This window comes from Scyliorhinus canicula, chromosome 9 (genome assembly GCF_902713615.1).
Source record: "Scyliorhinus canicula chromosome 9, sScyCan1.1, whole genome shotgun sequence".
Classification (NCBI taxonomy): Eukaryota; Metazoa; Chordata; class Chondrichthyes; order Carcharhiniformes; family Scyliorhinidae; genus Scyliorhinus; species Scyliorhinus canicula.
Window position 1 is genome coordinate 109,646,714 of NC_052154.1, and position 22,520 is coordinate 109,669,233.

General features: G+C 43.9%; 2 protein-coding genes across 2 annotated transcripts in view; one reads left to right on the top strand and one right to left on the bottom strand.

The window, feature by feature from the left end:
• LOC119971604 (APAF1 interacting protein) overlaps positions 1-21,978 on the bottom strand; it is a 65,563-nt gene extending 43,585 nt beyond the window's left edge. Inside the window, exon 1 of the mRNA XM_038807390.1 lies at positions 21,794-21,978. Coding sequence (XP_038663318.1) covers positions 21,794-21,886 — 93 coding nt within the window. The 5' untranslated portion in view covers positions 21,887-21,978. The remainder of the gene's footprint in view (positions 1-21,793) is intronic.
• Positions 21,854-22,520, top strand: part of pdhx (pyruvate dehydrogenase complex component X) — a 353,795-nt gene continuing 353,128 nt past the window's right edge. Inside the window, exon 1 of the mRNA XM_038807389.1 lies at positions 21,854-22,011. Coding sequence (XP_038663317.1) covers positions 21,885-22,011 — 127 coding nt within the window. The 5' untranslated portion in view covers positions 21,854-21,884. The remainder of the gene's footprint in view (positions 22,012-22,520) is intronic.

The window sequence follows — 22,520 nt, forward strand, 5'->3', positions numbered from 1 at the left end:
GGGGGAAAGGAACAAAAGGATGGTGTATTTCAGGATTTTTTAAATATTCATTCATAGAAATGATACTTTCAACATTTATTTTTTCAAAGCAAGAAAGTATATTCACACAAACTTTAGAGAAAGGTTGCATCTAGGTAAAATAAAAAAGGCACTGATAAGAGTCTGCTTTCTCTAAAGGCTATAAACGATAAATAATCCAAAGGCTTGTCTCACAATTAACAAATCCCTCACCCTTTGTATGGTGAAATCTCTTGTCCCAGGAACTCAACAAGGCACCTGGCAAATATTCCCTTCCAGTTCAGAACAGACGAAGGCAAAGACAAAGAGGCAGAGAAACAAACCAGGTCAAACTATGGCTGCCAAAACATTCACGTTTCACTGGACTAAGAACGGAAATGCAGAAGTTAAAAGTTACTTTGTTTGCTGGAGAGTTAGAGAGGTTACATCAACTGTCAGCAGGTTAGTTTTTAGCCGGTCTGGCCACTGTCCATTACCGAATGTGTCCATATTCAGTATTTTGTGCCGTGGTATATTTTACCTCAGTGAAGCAGCGGCAGAAGCCTCAGCTTGTTCCTTTCCCTGTCTGCAACAGTCTCATATTTTTTCTCCACCCTCATTGGAACTTCACTGGATCTCCGAATGTGATGACGACACACTGTAAACAATAACATTATCCCTCTACGTGACGCCTTCACATGTTGCGCATCACATGCTGTTCGGTATTAGTGGCTTCTGGCAGTGACCACCCTATTAATAAATGGATTTTAACTTGGGGAAGAGAAAATTCATGAGCTCCTTACATTGGTAATAGAGAAATGGAGCCCCATCTTAGCATGGCTTCCTAGACTGACGATAGCAGAAAGCAGATTTAGTTGAGGAAATGTGAGGCCTGGCCAGAGGTGGTAATGGATGGTTAAGCTATTTTGAGTCAGGTGCATTCGAGTCTGCACCTTTTGGACTTGAGGCAGTGAAGGTGGAGGCTGCTTGGTGAAACAAGGATGTGGGAATATTTTACTGAGTATGAGGGCACTGAAGGTGAGGGAATGATGAAGAAAATCAATGTAAACAGAGGTATTATGGCAAATGGAGAATGAGAAGGGAGGTAGTTGGGAGTCTACGAGTGTGAAAGTAATTTGGGAGAAAATATTTATCCAGTGATGGAGGGAAGTGAAACTTTCTGTAGGAAGTTGGTCTGGTTTATTGGCACCATCACCAGATAGTTAACTCTTCTCCACTTTTATCATAGACAACCACTGTTCGCAAATAAACCTGCTTCATTTGGTTTGTGCCACCTGATGACACACAGCAGGCTTGCCTCTTTCAGAATTGCTACATATTTGTAGGTGCCGTTAAACGTACATTATTTGTGTTTTGGAAAGTTACTTAACTATTGATGCAGAGAATCCGAAACCTATGCTCAACCTACATCAACATACTTTCACGCTTCATGATATGTTAGTGAATCAAGATTTCTTGGCAATAAGCGGCTAATGATAAGTTGCTTCATTCACAAGTCTTGCACAGTCTTCTGCAACAGGAAGCTGGAGCTGTCAGATTTGTTAGGATCAGCTGCAGAGAAGACTCAGATCTCCTGGTCTTATTGAATTCTGGCACGTTTACTTGTGAATGGCAGATGGTAACATGAGTTCTCTGCTTTTGGAATTGGAAATCAGCACATAGTATAAAAGTTATAATGTGCCACTGCTGCTCCAGCTGAGATCAGATTGAGCACAGACAAGGGATACAACACAGGGCAACCTGTGCTATTGTTGTGGCCATTCACAATGTTGAAGCAATCAGTGTTCACACGAGGAAAGCACTACATTCACAATAACTACATGGTGCACAGGACATAGTTCCTAAGGAGTTACAGATTTCCACTTGAACAGAATCAACTTTAAGGATCAATTTACGTTTGAATTTCTGACTGCAAGGATCCATAATTTCTGCCTGTCACATTTTCTAACACTGTAATGTGGAGCCATTCCACCACATCTTAAAATAGCTGTCAGCTCAGCCAAACAAAGACACAGATGTACTTTTGCAGACATTATTCTTGAAGCAGCTCATTTTCCCTCTTCCTTTTTTCAAGAACCTGGCATATGGCATAATTGTACACTGGGTCCTGTCCCCTGGGTCTCACACACACTTTATGAATCTCACAACTGACAATTGTAATGACAATTTTTTGAAGGGAGTATGTCTCTGTTATAGATCAATTATTATGTGTCACAGTGCTAAAACATTTCTTGCAATTATCCTCTTGGGTTATTACAGCAATTACAGCTCTGCACTCAGTACTGGGATGTTGAAAGTGGTTTGAAAGGAGCTGTAACACCTGTCATTGGCAGGCTGTGCAGATGGGCAGTATGCAACTTTTCCCAACAATAATGTGACTTATTCAGGCGACAATTCCGCAACAGAAACCTGTAATAATCTTCTTAACGATCCAGTACCTTTTGTTTAATAAGCACTGTTGTTCTACATTCCAACTGTGTTGATAAACTTCCTGATATTGTTTGTTTGCTGAAACTGCCCAACTCAGTGTCCCACTTTCCTGTCTGGGAGGTGTCGAAACCTACACAGGACTGACATTTCCAGCCTTTTCTGCACTATGCAACTCTGAGCCCTCTTGGAGTGTCATTAAATGAGTGCCTTCCAGCGGGGTTTCATCCACTCACGTAAACAATCAAAGTCTTCTGTGTAACTTTATGCTCCCAAATGTTTTTTGTCATTCAAGGGATGCAGGCTTCGCTGGCTTGGCCAGCATTCATTGCCCATCCTTAATACTCAGCGAGAAGGTGGTGGTGAGCTGCCTTCTTGAACCATTGTAGTCCCTGTTCTGTAGGTATACCCAGGATGCTGTTAGGGAGTGAATTCCAAGATTTGGACCCAGTGGCAGTGAAGGAAGGGCGATATATTTCCAAGTCAGGATGGTGTGTGGCTTCCAGGTGGTGGTGTACCATGTGTTTTCTTCCCTTGTTCTCGTAGACATTACGAAGAGGGCAAAGCCTGGGTGTGAGGGGTCTCTGACAATGTTGTCTGCCTTCCTGAGACAGCGGGAGATGTAGACAGAATCAATGTGAGGGTGGCAAGTTTGTGTGATGTGTTGGGCTGAGTTCACCACACTCTGCGGTTTCTTGCGATCTTGGGCCGAGCAGTTGCCATACTAAGCTGTGATGCAGCCGGATATGATGCTCTCCATGGCACATCTGTAGAAGTTTGTGAGAGTCGATGCAGACATGCCGAATTTCTTTAGCTTCCGTAGGAAGTAGAGACATTGTTGGGCTGTCTTGACTGTTGTATCAACGTGAGTGGACCAGGACAGACTGTTGGTGATGATGACCCCCAGGAACTTAAAGCTATCAACCATCTCCACTTCGGAGATATTGATGTAGACGGGGAAGGGGGTCGTGCTATGCTTCCTGAAGTCGATGATCAGTTCCTTGGTCTTTCTGACATTTGGAAAGAGGTTGTTTTCGGTACACCATGCAACCAAGTGATCTATCTTCCTTCTGTAGTCTGATTCGTCGTTGTTTGAGATATGGCCCACCACAGTCGTATCATCCGTAAACTGAAAGATCGAATTGGAGTTAACTCTTGCCACAGTCGTGTGTGTATAGGGAATACAGTAGAGGACTGAGCACACATGCTTGTGGGGACCCGGTGTTGAGTACTATTGTGGAGAAGGTGCTGTTACCTATCCTGACAGATTGTGGTCTGTTGGTCAGGAAGTCAAGGATCCAGCTGCACAGGGAGAGGTCAAGTCCAAGATTGCAGAGTTTGGTTATTAGTCTTGTCAGGATAATGGTGTTGAAGGCGGAGCTGCAGTTTATGAACAGCAGTCTGATGTGTTATATATTTAGCTGCTGTTGTATAAAGAATCAAAGGTTCTGCTCCTTTTCCACAAACACCTGTAATTTACTTCAACAGACTCGGCACGAAACTCTAACATCACATCACCTGGCCCAAAGGCCACCTGAAGCCCCTTTACATATCAGTGTAAATTATTGGATACTGAACATAAATGAGGCAACTAATTGGAATGTCTCTTAACACATCACTTAACAGTCTCCCCTTCCTTGGAGAAAAAAAAAGCAATTAGGTGAAAACAAGATTACAAGAAACTCAAAAACACGCATGTAATTCCCCCTCTTCTTTTTGTTTTCATTTTGGAAGAAAAAAAAAGTCACAGAAACAGGCGCCCTTCATTAACAACATCCAAAAGTTTCTGTGAGCTAGCCCCTCTTTTTGTAAAACAGTCTGACAATTGATAGCTATTGTCAACCCATTTCACTTTTGGTTTTCCTCCCTGTCCAACATCTGCTTCAAATTTGCGATATCCATCCTTAACCTTTTTTCATTGACACTTTTTGTAGAGTGCACATTTTTCCACAGGGATTTATTGTCAATGTGACATTCAATGGGTATATTACCCAAATCCCCTAATCCCAACATTTCTGTCAAATTTCTATCCACCACCTCTACAAGGCTTAACATCTCAGTAGCCAAAGTGCTTTTGACCACTCTCCTTATTTTCTTTGTTTCCCACTCAAAAGGGCAACATTTACCATTGTTCCCCAAAAGGAAAATTATAAAACCCCCTGCACTTGAAACACCATCACATGAATTTGCCTAGGATGCACCACTATAAACTATGAGTTTCAAGTGCCTAAGGTCACCTAAAACCAGGAACCTCAAAAAACGCACTCCTGCATTTTTAGTTTGACCAACGCTTTATTTGCTCTTATTATGTCTTCCATTTTGGGATCATTCATTTTTGTACTCAACTCTAAGACATCAAAACTCACGCCCGGTCTAGTCTGTCTACTTAACCAATTCAGTTGCCCAATTAAACTTCGCAGTTGCTCTTTTTCCATCTTTCAAACCATTGCGTCTTTTGTGAAACCCAGCCACGGCTAATTGCTATTGGGCTGATGCTTTCCAAATAAGATTACTGACATAAAGTTGCCCCTAACTTAGTCTGTCCAATTTCCAGTCCAATATATTTAAATGCAACCCTGAATTCTTTTCTCAAACTAGAGATTACAATAGCTTTGAAATCACTAGTCCAATCCCACAAAAAATTATCGACATGCATCATAAAGATGCCAGAAAGATTTCCTTTATAGCACCAATAAAACATTGCTGGATCTGCTTTCAACTGGCAACAGCCTAACTTAAACAAAACTGACCTTACCGAAAAATAGCAGACTCTAGACAAATCATTTAATCCATATACACAGTTGTTCAACTTCCAGAGTGCCCCTTCTATGTTAGCTGCCTCTTTAGGAGGACGGAGAAAAATGTCTCTCTGGGGCTGATGCCCCTGCAAGAAGGCAACATTTATATCTATAGATTTGTATTCCCATGCCTTTGTGGCTAATAGAGCCAAGAAAATCTTTAAAATAACCTTTGCTGCCGTAGGTGAATCTACCCTTAAATCCTGATCTTCTAAGTTTTCTTCAAATTCTCTCGCTACAAGCCTGGTCTTTGCCTTAGAAGTTCCATCCGGAAGAACTTTTTCCGTGCAAATCCATCTGTGTGATAGAGCTCTTTGTCCCCTATCCGGTACTTCCGTGTATACTCCAAATTCACTCTTGCTGTTTGGCATCGTTGATAACTTTTTCATCTAACTTATTGGAAGCCACCAAAATCTCACGTGCATGTGGGCTTCTACTCCTATTAGTATTCATAGTCTTACTCATGTTCCGAGACCTTGATAAACTTCGTCCCCTCTCCTGCCTGGTATCTCGTTCTGTACTGCTACTACTTGTTCTTTCCCTTCTGCTGTGGGATGTCCTTTCAATAGTTCTCGACCTTTTCCTGCTTCACTATCCGATGTACTATCGGAACTGGCACTGCGTTTCTGTGCCCTCCATTTTTGAACTTTGTGTTCCCAATCTATTGTCTTGACTCCCTCCCCTGAATGCTGTACATTCAACCAATGTTTATACTTTCCAGTGGCCTTCCCTGCTCTACTAATAACAGGTGCATCCTTCCATTGACTAGACCCTTCAGGCAAGTATGTCACTTTTTTACCAACTTTTGGCAGTTGTCCTTTTGGAAAAATGGCCTGTTCTAAATCATCAGAAGTGTTGTGTTCCTCTACAGAAACCCTGTCTATATCAGTTAACTGGTCTTCATAGTTCTGTGTTAGAGGTGAAAATATTCACACAAAGTCCTTTTGGATGAGTAAAGAAGCAGTTTATTATATCAGAATTCTGGGAGAAAGGCCGGAGGCTCCGCAGCCTTTAGACAGTACTCTTTCTCACTTGAGCAAAGGCTCACACGGGTTGGTATATAGATTCAAAAGCAAAATCAGTTTGTAATCTCATTTACATACTGCCAATCACCTTTATTCGAGTCACAATTTATTACATGTGACTAACTAGTCCTCCATTATCTCAGTCCATGCCATAAATGGTTATTAGTTTGTAATCTACAGCCTTTTCCTGCTGTTGCTAATTCTTCAGCTTGTGGGTAGCCGGGCAGAGCAGGGATATCTTAAGGCATTCAGACCGTGGGCAAAGTTTGTTAATAGTCCATTGTCTCTGAGTATGGACCTGGCGATTAATCATTTGTTTTGCACACAGGGCTGTTATTCCAGTAGCAGACACAGAAAGTACATCGAACTGCAGAGATCGATACAATTTGCAACATAGTTAAGAATTAGTTATATGTTGTAAAAAGCAGGATTTCCCACCAACATGTCCCACAATCATATAGCGTGAGTGACATAATTTTCTCACCAACATTCTGTAACACGTGCGTACCAGATGACTCTGGTTCCTCGTCATGTCTGTCTGCTCTGTCTAAATTTGAAAATTTGTAATCTGTACCCATTATCCTTGATGAATGTACCCTAACAATTTGATTGCCATGTTGCAAAATAATTGTTTTGCCATCTATGTCTATGATCTTCCCTGGATCTTTCAATTCATTAAAAATGTCTCTCTTATAGTACACTATGTCTCCTTGCTGGAAAATGGTATTTAATGGCCGTACATTATGCCTCAAAGCTCTGCGAATTCTTTCAGAGACTTCTGCTTCCAAAAAAGCTTTTCTGCTGCTATGTAATGCATTTAAATGCTCAGCAAAGGCAGAGCTAATTGTAGTCCCTTCCCAAGCTGGAGGCTGGTCATCCAAAATGGACAAATTTTCGGATTTCTGCCAAACACCAATTGATAGGGACTATAGCCCTCAACTATCTGCAATGAATTGTTTGCATGTACCGCCCATGCTAAAGCTGAATTTAGCTTGCAGTTTGGTCTATCTGCCAAAATTTTCCAGAGCTTATCATCTATTACCGCATGGTTTCTTTCATACACACCATTACCAAATGGGCTTTCTGCAGCCATATTCAGAACTGTGATAGTCACGTTTTCACACATATCCCTAAACTCATCATTAGCAAATTCTCCCCCATTGCCCGTAAGGAATTTTGCCGGTGGCCCATTCCTGTCCCTATCCATTTTTCCATGATTTTATCCAGAATTACTCTCTTTTCTTTACTTCGTACAATTGATTGACTAAATCTGGTTGCTAAATCTACAAAATGCAAAATAAATATATTATTGGCTTTATCCCAGATCTTAAGGTCCATGGCCACAATGTTGTTAAAGTCCCTGGCCAAAGGTAGGGTTACTATTGGTCGTGCTGGTGTCCTTGTGTACTTCCTACAAACTTCACAGTGATCACTAGCCTGTTCTATTAGCTTAGTATAGTCTTCATCCCTTACCCCTGCATCCTTTAATAATTTTTTCAACCTCCGAGGAGACGGATGCGCAAATTATCTATGCAGCTTTAATACAAGCTTTTTATCAGCTTAAGTCCCATTTTCAACTGCCATTAACACATCCTTAACAACTGCACATGAAACATTATTTATCAGTAATGCAATACAATAGTGTCCTGACTGTGTAAATTGCAAGTCCACTGTCTTTCCAAAAACTGCTGACTTATCCTGTTCCATATCCAGTTTTGTGTGTGCTTTCTTCATCGACGGTCAACTCAGAAGCAAAGGTGTCTCACTTGATACATCTGTGCTAATGAAATGATTCACTCCGGCAATATTGAAAGGGATCACCACTCTTTTCAGCGACTTCAGAGTATTATCATCCCCAAACCTGAAACTTGTGGAACTTTCAAATTCCTTAACCTTGTTATGATTTTCAGCATTCAAAGAGTCCAGCTAACATTTTAATCAGTCAATTCCACACAAAGTAAATGTGTAGTCACTGTCCAATACAGCACAATTGAAGGATTCTGCAACCAAAACCCTCATTACTGGCATAAAACTGCTTGTTAATAGGACAATGCCTTCTTTCTGATCACTATCTTTTTCCTCTTCTGACTCTTCCATGTCATGTGTCGCTTCAAACACTCTATTATAACGTGTTGGACAGTTGAAAGCATAATGGTATTGAGAGTCACATCGTAAACATCGATTTATCATGTCCCATGTATTTTCGGGGATCATCTTCCTATTATAGGTTCTAACTGGGTTTTTGTCTTCATAATTTCCAGTCCCGATCTCCTTCTATAGTCTTGGAAGCTTTTTGTAACCGTACGATTTCACCATCCGGTTAGAGTGTATCTTCCATATTCTGCTTTATTGCAGGCTGACCTATTTGGGTCATCAGAGCCATCGGAATCAAATGTTTCCCCAGAAACCTTTTTAAAGCTTCTGTCATCTGATCAAATAAGGTATCCTTATCTGCAAACTGAACTCCTGTCAAAACTATCCACGTTGCTCACTCTAGCACAGTCAAGTAATTTAAAGGCCAAGACAGACTGTGGAAATTCCAGATAGTGTTTCTGCAGCCTTTTATATAGTCTGCCAAATTCCATTATATCATTATATAGACTTCGATGGAGAAATCCTCTATTTTCTGGAAACTATCTAAATCCGACCATGCTTCAATAGCACTTAACAAGTCATCCTTCTTATAAATCTTATCCATATAACATAATAGAGACTGCAGACCTTCTTCTGAGTCTAACTCCAGCTCAGAAAACACTTTCCTCCAGATTTTACTGTCATAAGGTAGAGAAAGAGCCAATGCCATACCTTGTTTTCTCTTTCCCGAGGCAGTTATGTTAGTCCACATAACTACTGGACTTCTTCATTGGTCGTACAATCCCCTTTCAGAAAATAAGGTGGGGTAGTCATATCCAGCTATCTTTATACTAGGTTCAGCCATATATCTTTGTTTTTTTTTCTTCTCACTCATTCCTTGGTTTGGTCTAGAAAAGTTGTATCTTTCAACCCTTCACATTTGCACAGCAACCATCCTCTGCTACCATTTGTTATACGTTTAGCTGCTGTTGTATAAAGATTCAAAGGTTCTGCTCCTTTTCCACAAACACCTTTAATTTACTTCAACAGACTCTGCACAAAACTCTAACATCACATCACCTGACCCAAAGGCCACCTGAAGTCCCTTTACATATCAGAGTCAATTATTGGATAATTAACATAAATGAGACAACTATTGGAATGTCTCTTGACCCATTAACATGACGTAGGTGTCCTTGTTGTCGAGACGTTCAAGTGTTGATTGTAGGGCCAGAGAGATAGCATCTGCAGGTTATTTGTTGTGGCGATAGGCGAACTGCAATGGATCGAGACTGTCTGGGAGGCTAGCGTTGATCCGTCTCATGACTAGCCACTCAAAGCATTTCATGATAACAGATGTCAGGGCCACCGGTCGTGATTAGGGTGCCAATCAAACCGGCTACTTTGTCCTGCACTACTATCATGCACCAATCTTTGTGTCATTGGGAAACTTGGGTATATAATTCTCTATTGTGTTATCCAAGTCACTGATAAATAAAATGAATAGTTGAGGTCCAAGCACAGATCCTTGTGGAACGCAACTAGTCCCTTTCTTCCAATTCAAGTACATGCCCCTTAATCTTTGTCTTCAATTCCATGAACTTTGACTTTAGCTAATCGTGCACCACAAAACTTGTAACATAGTGTAGGTCACTCTATTGAATATGATAAAAATAGCACCCCATGTCCCTAGTACAAGGAACTGAACTGTCGACCTGTTACAGCCAGACACCTGCAACAGTTAAAGCAGTGTCCCTCCCTTGTCAGGGACAAACGATTTGGAAGACAATGGAGGTCAGGATTTTAGAAAACCACCTCTCCTTCCCCTGTACTCTGTTGAATTGTATCATACAATCATACCTGCTGGATGGAGAGGGGTTTCCTCATCAATTTATAATGGCTATGATGCTTTTGTGACAACTGCAGTACTTTTTGAATTGATTCTGGTTTTCTGCATCTCACAGGAAATACTCTGCAGATTGATCATAGAATCTCTACAGTGCAGGAGGCCATTCGGCCCATCGAGTCTGCACCGACCCTCAGAAAAAGTACGCTAACTAGCTCCACAATTTAGCATGGCCAGACCAACTAACCTGCACATCCTTGGACTGTGGGAGCAAACCAGAGCGCCCAGAGGAAACCCATGCAGACATGGGAAGAATGTGCAAACTCCATACAGGTAGTCAACCATGGTCAGAATCGAACCCGGGTCCCTCACACTGTGAGGCCACAGTACTAACCACTGCATCACCCCTCAAACTGGCACAAGATTGCTATCTTTGAGTTTTCTTTCATTCTTCAGCTAGACAGGGATGTGCTCAACTGCCGATATACCATTGTTCACTGAGTTGAGTTTGGGCAGCATCTTCCCTGGAGATTTAAGAACTCCAATTGATGTTGAAAAACTTGAGAAAGCAAAACTTTGAGGAAGATTTTCCTGTGTTGCTGCTAAGACTTTTAGTTTACGCAGGATGATATTGCTAACTTAAAAGGCATATAAATAGCAAAAGGGTGAATGGGGCTGATTAGGGGTCTTAAAGGGGATTCACATTTGGAGGCAGGGGCATGGTTGAGATACTAAATGAGTTATAAAAGAAAAATATTCTGGATGAAGCAGCTCTGAAATAAAAACAGAAAGTGCGGCAAAAAAATCAGCAAGTCTGGCTGTATCTGCAGAGAAAGAAAAACAGTTAGGACGTGATCCTCTAGCCATGCTGCGCCAGAAAAGGCGGGAGACCCTGCTCTGGGGATCTACCCGGCTTGCAATGCCTCGCGAGATTCAACATAATCTTCCACATGGGTGGGATCATTTTTTCGCAAATCTGCATATTAGAGCGAGAATGAAAGCCTTACTGTAATGTGCAGATTCCCGAGGTACAATTCCTTCGCCTCGGGTGAGCGTCGTTTGGTACTGGTCACCGCAAACGGGGACCAGATGGAATGGAATTGTGGGGGGTCTCCAAGGGGATGGGAGGCTCCCAGCTGCATGCCCTTTGGGCAGGGTGATACCCTGGCACTGCTGATGCCACCTGGGTATCCTGTCAGTGCCAGCCTGACACCCTGGTACTGCAAACATGCCACCCTGGCAGTGCCACCTGGGTGCCAGCCTGGTACTGCCAGGGCCACTGCCAGGGTACTAGGATGGCACTGCCAAGGTGCCAAGCTGGCATTTTTTGCACACACGTGATCGGGCCGGGTTTGCCCGCTGTGGGTGTTGGGGGTGCGGGGCCGGAGGATCCTCCCATGTTGCATTCAGGGTGGGTTAGGGATTTCTTTTCGGGGACTCAGAGATCAGGACAGTGTTTAAAAACGGTGTCCCGATCTCGCGCTACAATGGGGAGTTCCGGCGAACGGAGCTCCCCATTGTATAAAAATGGGGCTATGTGCAGCCTTGGCTGCGCATTCCCTGTTCAGGCCTTTTAGTGAAAGCGAGTCGCACTGAATAGTCTTGTGTTACTCGGCACCGTGAGTGCCAGGAAACACGCAGCTCAATGCACTTGCTCGGGAATTTTGTTCTCTTATGGGAAGATCACGCTCTTAATTTTTTGAGTCCAATATGACTCTTCTTTGAAACTGAAGGGAATTAATTTATTAGTACCAAAAAAATATTTTGTTCTTAGCAAGGAAGAAGATGCTGCCCAAGTCATAGTGAAACAGGAGGTAGTTGAGACACTGACTGGAATGGCTAAAAATGGATAAAAAGGTATTGGAAAGGCTGGCTGAACTTCACGTTGGTGACTCACCAGGAGCAGATGCGATGCATCCAAAGAAATTAAGGCACAGGTAGAAATTGTGGAAGCACTGGTCATAATCTTCCAATCTTACTTAGATACAGGTTGGTGTCAGAGGGCTGGAGAATTGCAATTACGCCTTTGTTAGAAAAAGGGTGCAAGGATAAACCCAGACACTACAGGCCAGCCAGTTTAACCTCAGGAATGAAAAAACTATGAGAGATAATAATTTTTGCCAAAATTAACAGTTACTTGTACAAAATTAACAGTTACTTGGACAAGTGTGGATTAATTAAAGAATGCCAGCATTGATCTGTTGAAGACAGATCGTGTTTAACTGATTAGCTTGTGTTTTTTGATAAGGTAACAGAGAAGGTAATGCGGTTGATTTAGTTTACAAGGACTTCCAAAAGGCATCTGATAAAGTGCTACACAGTAGATTTGTGAATACAGTGAAGGAGAATGGAATAAAATGGAGAGCAGCAGTGTGGATAAATTAGCTAAGTGACAAGAAACAGAGGAGCGGTGAACAGTTGTTTTTCAGACAAGAGAAAGATAATGTGGTGAGGTTTCACAGTGGTTGATGTTAGGACCTTAGTTTTTCTTGATATATATATTTAAATTATCTAGATTTAGGCTTATAAGGCACATTTTCAAAATATACAAATGACACAAAACTTGGAAGTATCATGAACTGCAAGAAGGATAGTGATGGACCTCAAAAGGACATGGACAGCTTGGTCGAATAGATGGCAGATGAAATTCCAGTTAGTGAAGTGATACATTTGGTAAAACGAATGAGGGCAATATAAAACAAAGGATGCAATTGTAAAGGGGGTGTAGGAGCAGGGGGATCTGGGGGTTAGACTTGCACAAAGTATTCAAGGTGCCAAGGCAAGTGGAGACTATGGTTAATAAAATGTACTTGATCCTGCGATTTATAAATACGGGCATAAAGTACAACACCAAGGAAGGTGTGTATAAAACACTGGTTTGGTTTCAAATGAAGTAGTGTGTCCAATTCAGTTCAAGAAGGATGTGAAGGTGTTAGAGAGGATGCAAAAACGATTCACAAAAATTGGAGAAGCTGGGACTGTTCTCCTTAGAGAAGACACTAAGAGGAAATAGAGATGTTCAAAATTATGAGGGTCTGGACAAAGAAGGGATGGAGATTCATTGGTGGAAGGATAGAGAACCAGAGGACCCCGATTTAAGGTGACTGGAAAAAAGTAAAGTCACCATAGTCCCGGATGACCACATGCTGCTTTCCCCTTTGAAGGGGGCGAGCTGACTGGTGGTGGTTTAACCTGAGTATCACCACACCTCAGGCGAGGGGCAAGGTTGAGAATAACCTTCACGAATAACCTTGCTCTGCCTCACAAACTAGCTGTCCAGCCAACTGAGCTAGTAATGGTAGCATGAGGACAATCTTCATTATGGAGTAGGTGGTTAGGATCTGAAATAGATTGGTGCGTTGCTCTGGTGGAGATCTGCCTGACATGACAGGCCGAATGGTCTCCTTCTGCACTGTTACTATTCTACCATTCTCCTAAGAAACTACTTCAACTCCAACTTAGAGATGCCTTTCACTGCACTTTGACAGAATTCTTGTCATGGCACATTTCAAAGCAATCCCAGAGCTATATTGTACAGGGAAGCTTCAAAACGTGAGCTGTGGAGGAAGAAGGAAACAGATCAAGCCATATGCAAGCACAAAGATAGCAGCTCATCACTGAATGCAGGTAGTTAGAGTGTGAACTTGGGAATTTGGTGAGTAAGCGGAGGGATTAGTTGATGAGTATCTTGCTAAATCTTTTTTCAAACCTTGGGTATTAGTAAGGTTTACATAGTATTAGTAAGGTTTACTTAGTATTAGTGAGTTTACTTAGTATGAGTGAGGCTTACTTAATATTAATGAGGTTTACTTAGTATTAGTACGGTTTATTTAGTATTAGTGAGGTTTACTGGCATTAGCTCATTGAGAGATAAGCTCATTGAGGGCGGCACGGCGGCAAGCACTGCTGCCTCAAGGTCCAGGGACCCGGGCTCAATTTCAGCCTCAGGTGACTGTCTGTGAGGAGTGTGCACTTTCTCACTGTGTTTGCGTGGGCTTCTTCCGGGTGCTCCGATTTCCTCCCACAGTCCAAAGATGTGCAGGTTAGGTGGATTGGTCATGCTAAATTGCCTATTTGTGTCCAAAAGGTGGGGTTACAGGGATACGGTGGAGGTGTGGGCTTAAGTAGGGTGCTCTTTCCAAGGGCTGGTGCAGACTTGACGGGCCGAATAGCCTCCTGCTTCACTATGAGAGTAGTAAGGTTCATTAAATAAGTGAAGAAAATAACAATAAATTATTAAAACATAATAAAGATGGGAGGGGCAGGTGACATATTGGAACAGCAGGATGCAGAGGTTCCTGGACACCATGTGATAGAACATAGAACATTACAGCGCAGTACAGGCCCTTATCTAGGGAAACCACGGCAGTAATAAGTGTCAGCTGCTTGAGGAACTTCAGCTTAGAGTCCCTGAACTAGAAGCCAAGCTGCAGAAAGTGCGATGCATAAGAATGGGGAAAGCTACCCGGCCACTTTGTTCCTGGAGGTGGTCATAACTCTCAGGTCAGGATCTTCTCATTTGGTCAGTGGTCAGGAACAGGAGTATTTGACCATGAGTGAAGCAGGTAAAGGGATTGTGAAGGTAGACATGGAGGACCCTCAGCCCTTGTAATTGTCCAATAAGTTCAAGGTTCTTGCACCTTGTGGAGACAAAAGTGGGGGGTTGCAGGGTAGAATAGTGAACTGATCATGGAAAATGATACCGGAAGCCATTCAATTAGGGAAGTCAATGGGAATGTAGTGGTAGTAGGGGACAATATAGTCTGAGCAGAGAGTAAGAATCCAGAGGCCATGTTGTCTCCCCGGTGCAAGGGTTCGGGACATCTGCTCCCTGCTGGAGAAGAACCTGCAGTGTGAAGGGGAGGATCCAGTTGTTGTGGTCCATGCTGGTACTAACGGCATAGACAGAACTAGGAAAGAGGTTCTGCTTGGGAATTATGAGCAACGTTAAAAAGCAGAACCTCAAAGGTAAAGATCTCTGGATTCTTGCCTCAGCCACAAGCAAATCATTATTGGGAAAATAAGACTAGTGAAATGAATGTGCGGCTCAGACTTGTGTGGGACAAATGAGCTTCGATTCATGGGGCACTGCTAACAGTACTAAGGAAAGTAGGAGCTGTACTGTTCGGATGGGCTGAGCCGTGCTGTGAACAGTGTTTTGGCGAGCTTTCAACTAAATAGTTGAGGGAGGGGGAGAAATCAGGTGTAAGGAGATGTAGTAAATTAATGGGCAATAATGAGGTAGTAGAGCAGGATAGTGATTTTGCTAAATTTGAGTTGGATGATCAGCCATGATCATAATGAATGGTGGAGCAGGCTTGAAGGGCCGAATGGCCTCCCCCTGCTCCTATTTTTTCTATGTTTCTAAATTTAAAAGAGTGTGTCAAAAAGAGGCAGAGTACACAAACTTTGTGCACCAGCAAATAAGGCCACAGATTGCAAAAATGGTAAAAATACAAAGTTAAAGGCTGAATAAAACAGCATTTGTAACAAATTGGATGAACTGTTAGCACAGATAAAATTAAATATATATGACCTGATAGCCATTACAGACCAAAGCTGGCACTGGAATATTATAGGGTTTAAGGCATTTCAACAAGGTCAGAAGCTGGAATAAAATGGTGGGTTAGCTCTGTTAATTGAGGAGTACAGAAGTGAAAGATGACATTCACTCGAAAGAGCAAGATGTGGAATCAGTTTGAGGGCAGACAAAAAATAGGAAAGATAAGAGGTCACTTGTGGGAGCAGTTTATAGGCCTCCTAACAGTAGACACACTGTAGGACAGGATATACTGGAAGAAATAAATGGACGTTTAAGAAAGGTGCCACAATCATTATGGGCGACTTTAATCTACATGTAGGTTTGACGAATTAGATTGTTAAAGGTGGCTTGGAAAATTAGTTCAGAGAGTGTATTCGGGATGGTTTCTTAGGGGGTATGTTCCAGAGCCAATCAGGGAGCAACTATTCTAGACCTGAAAATGGGCAATGGGACAGGGTTAGTCAAGAACTAAGTTCTAAAGGAGCCTTTAGCGATCATGACATGATAGGATGAAGTGCGAGCTGAAGACTCGTGTATTCGTGCAGACTCCGCACAGTGACCCAAGCCGGGAATTGAACCTGGGACCCTGGAGCTGTGAAGCAATTGCGCTGACCACCACTATGCTACCGTGCTGCCCATGACCCTGGTGAGACCACATTTGGAGTATTGTGTGCAGTTCTGGTCACCTCATTATAGGAAGGATGTGGAAGCATTGGAAAGGATGCAAAGGAGATTTACCAGGATGCTGCCTGGTTTGCAGGATAGGTCTTATGAGGAAAGGTTGAGGAAGCTAGGGCTTTTCTCTTTGGAGCGGAGGAGGATGAGAGGCGACTTAATAGAGGTTTATAAGATGATGAGGGGAATAGATAGAGTGGACGTTCAGAGACTATTTCCTTGGGTGGATGTAGCTGTTACAAGGGGGCATAACTATAAGGTTCAGGATGGGAGGTATAGGAGGGATGTCCGAGGTAGGTTCTTTACTCAGAGAGTGGTTAGGGTGTGGAATGGACTGCCTGCTGTGATAGGGGAGTCGGGACACTTTAGGAATTTTCAAGCAATTACTGGATAGGCACATGGAGCGCACCAGAATGACAGGGAGTGGGATAGCTTGATCTTGGTTTCGGACAATGCTCGGCGCAATATCGAGGGCAGAAGGGCCTGTTCTGTGCTGTACTGTTCTATGTTCTAGAGTATTGAACCTGAATAGGAGTACAAAAGCAGAGCTGGCTAAAGTGAATTGGTAAACTAATTCAAAAGATAGAACAGTAGTGATGCAGTGGCAGATTTTAAGGGCATATTTCATAACTCTCAGCAAAGATTTATCCCAAGAAGAAAGAATCTTTGAGAAGGATGCATCATCTATGGTTGAATAACTTGGCTATAGATCGTATAAAATTGAAAGAAACACTGTACAAATCTGCAAAAATTAATGATAGATCTGAAAATTGGTTAGATTTTAAGAGCCAGCAGAGAATGCCTAAAAAGTAATAAAGGGAAAAGCTGAGTATGAGCGAAAGCTAGCTCATAATAATAACAGAAAGTAAGAGTTTCTACAAGTATTTAAATAGGAAAAGAGTAACTAAAGCCAGTGTTGGTCCTATAGAGAGTGAGTCTGGGGAATTGAAAATGGAAAACAGGAAATGGCAGAGGTGCTCAACAGGTATTTTGTGCCTGCCTTCCCTGTAGAAGACTGAGAAATCTTCTCAAGAATAGTTGAAAATCAAAAGTTCAATAGGAGGGGAGAAATTAAAACAATCACCATCACTAGGAAAAAGCTGCTGGGAAAAGTATTAGACCTAAAGGCTGACAAGCCCTATGACCCATGACTTGCATCCTCGGACCTTAAAAGACGTGGCTGCAAAGAATTGATGCATTGATCCGAGTGGATTGGGGAATAGTAAATATAACGGGCTGCGTTCTCCATTTCTGTGGCGAAGTGTTGGCTCAAACAGAGAATCCGCGGTAGATTTACATCCCAAAAATTTGCACGAACCCCATCGATTCCGGTACCTGTGAGGCGCTAGCACCAGCACCGACTGGAGTGACCACCTCCCCCGCCGAAAACGGCTGGAGAATGGCCAGGTCCCGAGCCGCGCATGCGAACGGCTGACAACCTGCAGCAGTAGCGCTGTACAACATGGCGCTGGCCGTGCACGGACCCAACCCACCATCCCCAACAACAGCCCACACCCTGGCCACCCCCCACCAGTCCCCCTAGCCCTCGCAGAAACCCCCCCCACCGGCACAGATCCCGGCCAAGTGTGGCAGCGCTGCAAATAGTCCGCAGCTGCCACGCAGGGTCCACGCCCAGGGGAACTTGGCTGCACACATCATGATAATGCCATTTTGGAGGGGGCGGAGCATAGCTGACTGCCGTCAAACTGGCGCCGGCCCCGATTTCGGCGTCAGAGCCCATTCTCCACCCAATCGCCGAACACTATTTTGGGGCTGGTTTAGCTCACAAGGCTAAATCGCTGGCTTTTAAAGCAGACCACGCAGGCCAGCAGCACAGTTCGATTCCCGTACCAGCCTCCCCGGACAGGCGCCGGAATGTGGCGACTAGGGGCTTTTCACAGTAACTTCATTGAAGCCTACTCGTGACAATAAGCGATTTTCATTTTTCACTATTTTGGGCAGTCAGCCTAACATCTGTCAGAGGGAAATTGCTAGAATTCATTACTTAAGGAGGTTATAGCAGGGTATTTTGAAATCATAGTGATCAGGCAGAGGCATCATGGCTCTATGAAAGGGAAATTGTGTTTAATTAATCTTTCTGAGGAAGTAACAGGCAAGGTGGACAGATGGGAACCTGTAGATGCGGTGTGCTTGAATTTTTAAAGGTTATCATAGAATTTACAGTGCAGAAGGAGGCCATTCAGCCCATCGAGTCTGCACCGGCTCTTGGAAAGAGCACCCTACCCAAGGTCAAAAACTCCACCCTATCCGTGTGAACCAGTTGGTGTGTAGTGAGGTAAGCTGATCGGGTGAATCCTTTCCCACACACAGAGCAGGTGAATGGCCTCTCCCCAGTGTGAGTACGTTCATGTTCAATGAGTGTCTGCGATTGTATGAACTGCTTCGCACAGTGAGAGCAACTGAACTGTCTCTCCGTGGGAACAACCTGGTGCGTGACCAGGTCCTCGGAGCTTTTAGAGTTGTTATACAGCCTGAGGGGTTAAAGAGCCTCTCGTCAATGTGAACTTGCTGGTGTGTCAGCAGGTGGGAGGACTGAATGAATCCCTTCCCACATACGGAGCAGCCGAATGGCCTCTCCCCAGTGTGACTGCGTCAATGATTTTCAAGCAGGGATGGATAATTGAATCCCTTTCCACAGTCCTTACACTTCTATGGTTTCTCCATGGTACTGGATTTGTTGTGTCTCTCCAGGTTGGATGATCAGTTGAAGCTTGATCCACACACAGAACATGTGTACGGTTTCTCCCCGCTGTGAATGTTTTTATTTTTATCAGGCTGTGTAACTGGTTAAAACTTTCCACAGTCTGTTCACTGGAACACTCACTCGGCTGTGTGTTGTGCGGGTCTCGGTGCTTTTCCAGTCATACTGATGTTTCCACAGTCAGTTCACTGGAACACTCTCATTCGTGCTACATCAAAGGATATTGCATGAGATACGAGAACATGGTGTAGGGATTTGTTATTGGCCAGGGTTTAGAGAACCCCAAAGTGTATCATGGAGTTCACCAGACCCACAACTTTTACTAGATTGTGGTATGGGGAGCACATGCCCACTCTACAGGTGTGGTACAGCAGAAATTGAAAAGTATTTTTTAAAGCAAAACAATGTTTATTCTATGAACTCAAGTTAACCTTTTTAAAACAAACAGTGAACATCTTAGCAACCATTAATTCAAATACAACCCCCAAAGAATACAACACAAAGTAATGTGTACGTTGTCCTTTTAACATCCAGAAGACTTACAAAAAACATAACCTTTAACAGAAGCACATCAGGTTAAAGTCACTACTCAGAACATTTATAATTCTGAATTCACCAAATGATCAAGAGACAGTCTTTTCATGACAGAGAGAACAGCAGTACAGCTTCTTTGTCTGGCTTCAGCTCCAACATTGAAAATGAAACCAAAAAGACATCCAAGCTGTTCTCAAAGTTAAACTAAAAAGCAGAGCCAGAGTTCAGCTCCACCCACACTCTGACATCACTGCAGTAACATGTGCAGCCAAACATTTCTTAAAGTGAAATTCTCATGACAAGGGAGAAACATATTAGAGGTAGGAATAGGAATAAATGGATCTTTCTTGGGTTAGTAAACTGCAACTGGTAAAGTGCAACAAAGGTCAGTGATGTAGTCTCAAGTATATAAACTCTACATCATTGGTTTGGAAAAAGAGACTGAATGTTAGCGAGCTAAATTTGCTGATGATACCAAGCTTGGTAGGAAAATATATTACAAGAGGAGGCACAGCGTTTGCAAGGGAAATAAAGATATTAAGTGAGTGGGGAAAAATTTGGCAGGTGGAGGAAAATGTGAACTTGTCCACTTTAATTGGAAGGACAGAAAAACAGTATATTATTTAAATGGAGACCTTGTAGAACTCAGTGGTACAGAGTCATCTGGTATTCCTGGTACATGGGCAGCACGGTAGCACAGTGGGTAGCACTGTTACTTCACAGCTCCAGGGTCCCAGGTTCAATTCCTGGCTTGGGTCACTTGTGTGTGGAGTCTGCACATTCTCCCTGTGTCTGTGTGGATTTCCTCCGGGTGCTCCCACAAGTCCTGAAAGACGCACTGTCAGGTAATTTGGACATTCTGAATTCTTCCTCTGTGTACCTGAAGAGGCACCGGAATGTGGCGACTAGGGGCTTTTCACAGTAACTCCATTGCAGTGTTAATGTAAGCCTACTTGTGACAATAAAGATTTTTTTTTAAATGAACCAAAAAAGGTTAGTATGCAGGTCCAGCAAGTGATTAGGAAGACAAATGAAATGTTGGTGTTTATTGGAAGGGGATGGAATATAAAAGTAGGGAAATTTTACTGCAGCGGTACAGGGCCTTGGTGAGATCACATCCGGAATATCGTGCACTATTTTAGTCTCTATTCCTGGAATGAAGGGCTTATCCTATGAAGAAAGATTGAACAGGTTTTACTCATTGGAGTTTCAAAGAACGAGAGGTGATCTTATTGAAACATAAAAGATCCTGAAGGAACTTAATAGGGCAGACACCGGGAAGATGTTTCCACATGTGGGTGAGACGAGAACTATGGGATACAGTTTAAAAATAACTGGTCTCCTTTGAAGATGAAGAAGATCACTTTTTTACTTTCTGAGGGTGTTAGCCTGTGGAATTCTTCTCTGGAAACATTGAAGACTGGGCCATTAAATTTATTGAAGGCGAAGTTAGGCAGATTTCTGATAGAGGAAGGTATCAAAGGCTATGGGGGGGGGGGGGGGGGGGACACACAGAAAAGTGGTACTGAGATTACAATCAGATCAGCCATCATATTGTTGAATACAGTAAGAAGTCTAATAACACCAGGTTAAAGTCCAACAGGTTTGTTTGGAGTCACTCGCTTTCGGAACACAGCTCCTTCATCAGGCTGCGCTCGGAAAGCTAGTGACTCCAAACAAACCTGTTGGACTTTAACCTGGTGTTGTAAGACTACTTACTGTGCCCACCCCAGTCCATTACCGGCATCTCCACATATTATTGAATGGTGGAGCAGGCTCTACGGGCTGAATGGCCTACGTCTAAATCTAATGTTCCTAACATGTTAACACCTGGAAAAAGAGGCACTCGGGGTGTAGACAATTGGGAAGCAAATTGTCATTTAAAAAGCTTCCTTTTTAAATGAATTAATGTGCGTCTATCGTCCAATTAACAACTCAAGTACAGACACACTGACTGACCCCGTGTCTCTGCATGTGGAGCTGCTGCTTTAAGCCTGACAGAAACCGCACTCAGTCTCAACTGCACACAGCCCGCCTCCTATATAGACACAGGCCCCACTCCCCGGCCTCGCCCCGTCCCCCAGGACAAACTGCAACCCCACTACCAGGCCTCGGCCCTAATTGCAGGCTCACCTCCGGGCCCGGCTCCATTGTTGACCTGCTCTCTGCTTCGGGTGGCGCTGTGCGCCAGCCCCTCCCCCCGGTTGCCAGGACACTCGCTGTCATGGCCGCCTCCTTGCTCGGCTCCCTCCGTGTCCTTCGTGCGGCCCTTTCACCCCGAAAACTCCCGCTGGCCACGGTCCCGCGACTCAGTCGCTGCCGGTATCTGAGCACCAGTCAGCGGCTGCTCGGTGAGTGACACCGCTGAAGGGGATCCGGGGAGAGGGTGTAATTGGGGAGGGAGGGGGAAATGGAGGGGAGGGAGGGAGGGAGGGAGGGGGAAATGGAGGGGAGGGAGAGGGGGAAATGGAGGGGAGGGAGAGGGGGAAATGGAGGGGAGGGAGAGGGGGAAATGGAGGGGAGGGAGAGGGGGAAATGGAGGGGAGGGAGAGGGGGAAATGGAGGGGAGGGAGAGGGGGGAAATGGAGGGGAGGGAGAGGGGGAAATGGAGGGGAGGGAGAGGGGGAAATGGAGGGGAGGGGAGAGGGGGAAATGGAGGGGGAGGGGAGAGGGGGGAAAATGGAGGGGAGGGAGAGGGGGAAATGGAGGGGAGGGAGAGGGGAAATGGAGGGGAGGGAGAGGGGGAAATGGAGGGGAGGGAGAGGGGGAAATGGAGGGGGTGGGAGAGGGGGAAAGGAGGGGGGTGGGAGAGGGGGAAATGGAGGGGGGTGGGAGAGGGGAAATGGAGGGGGGAGGGAGA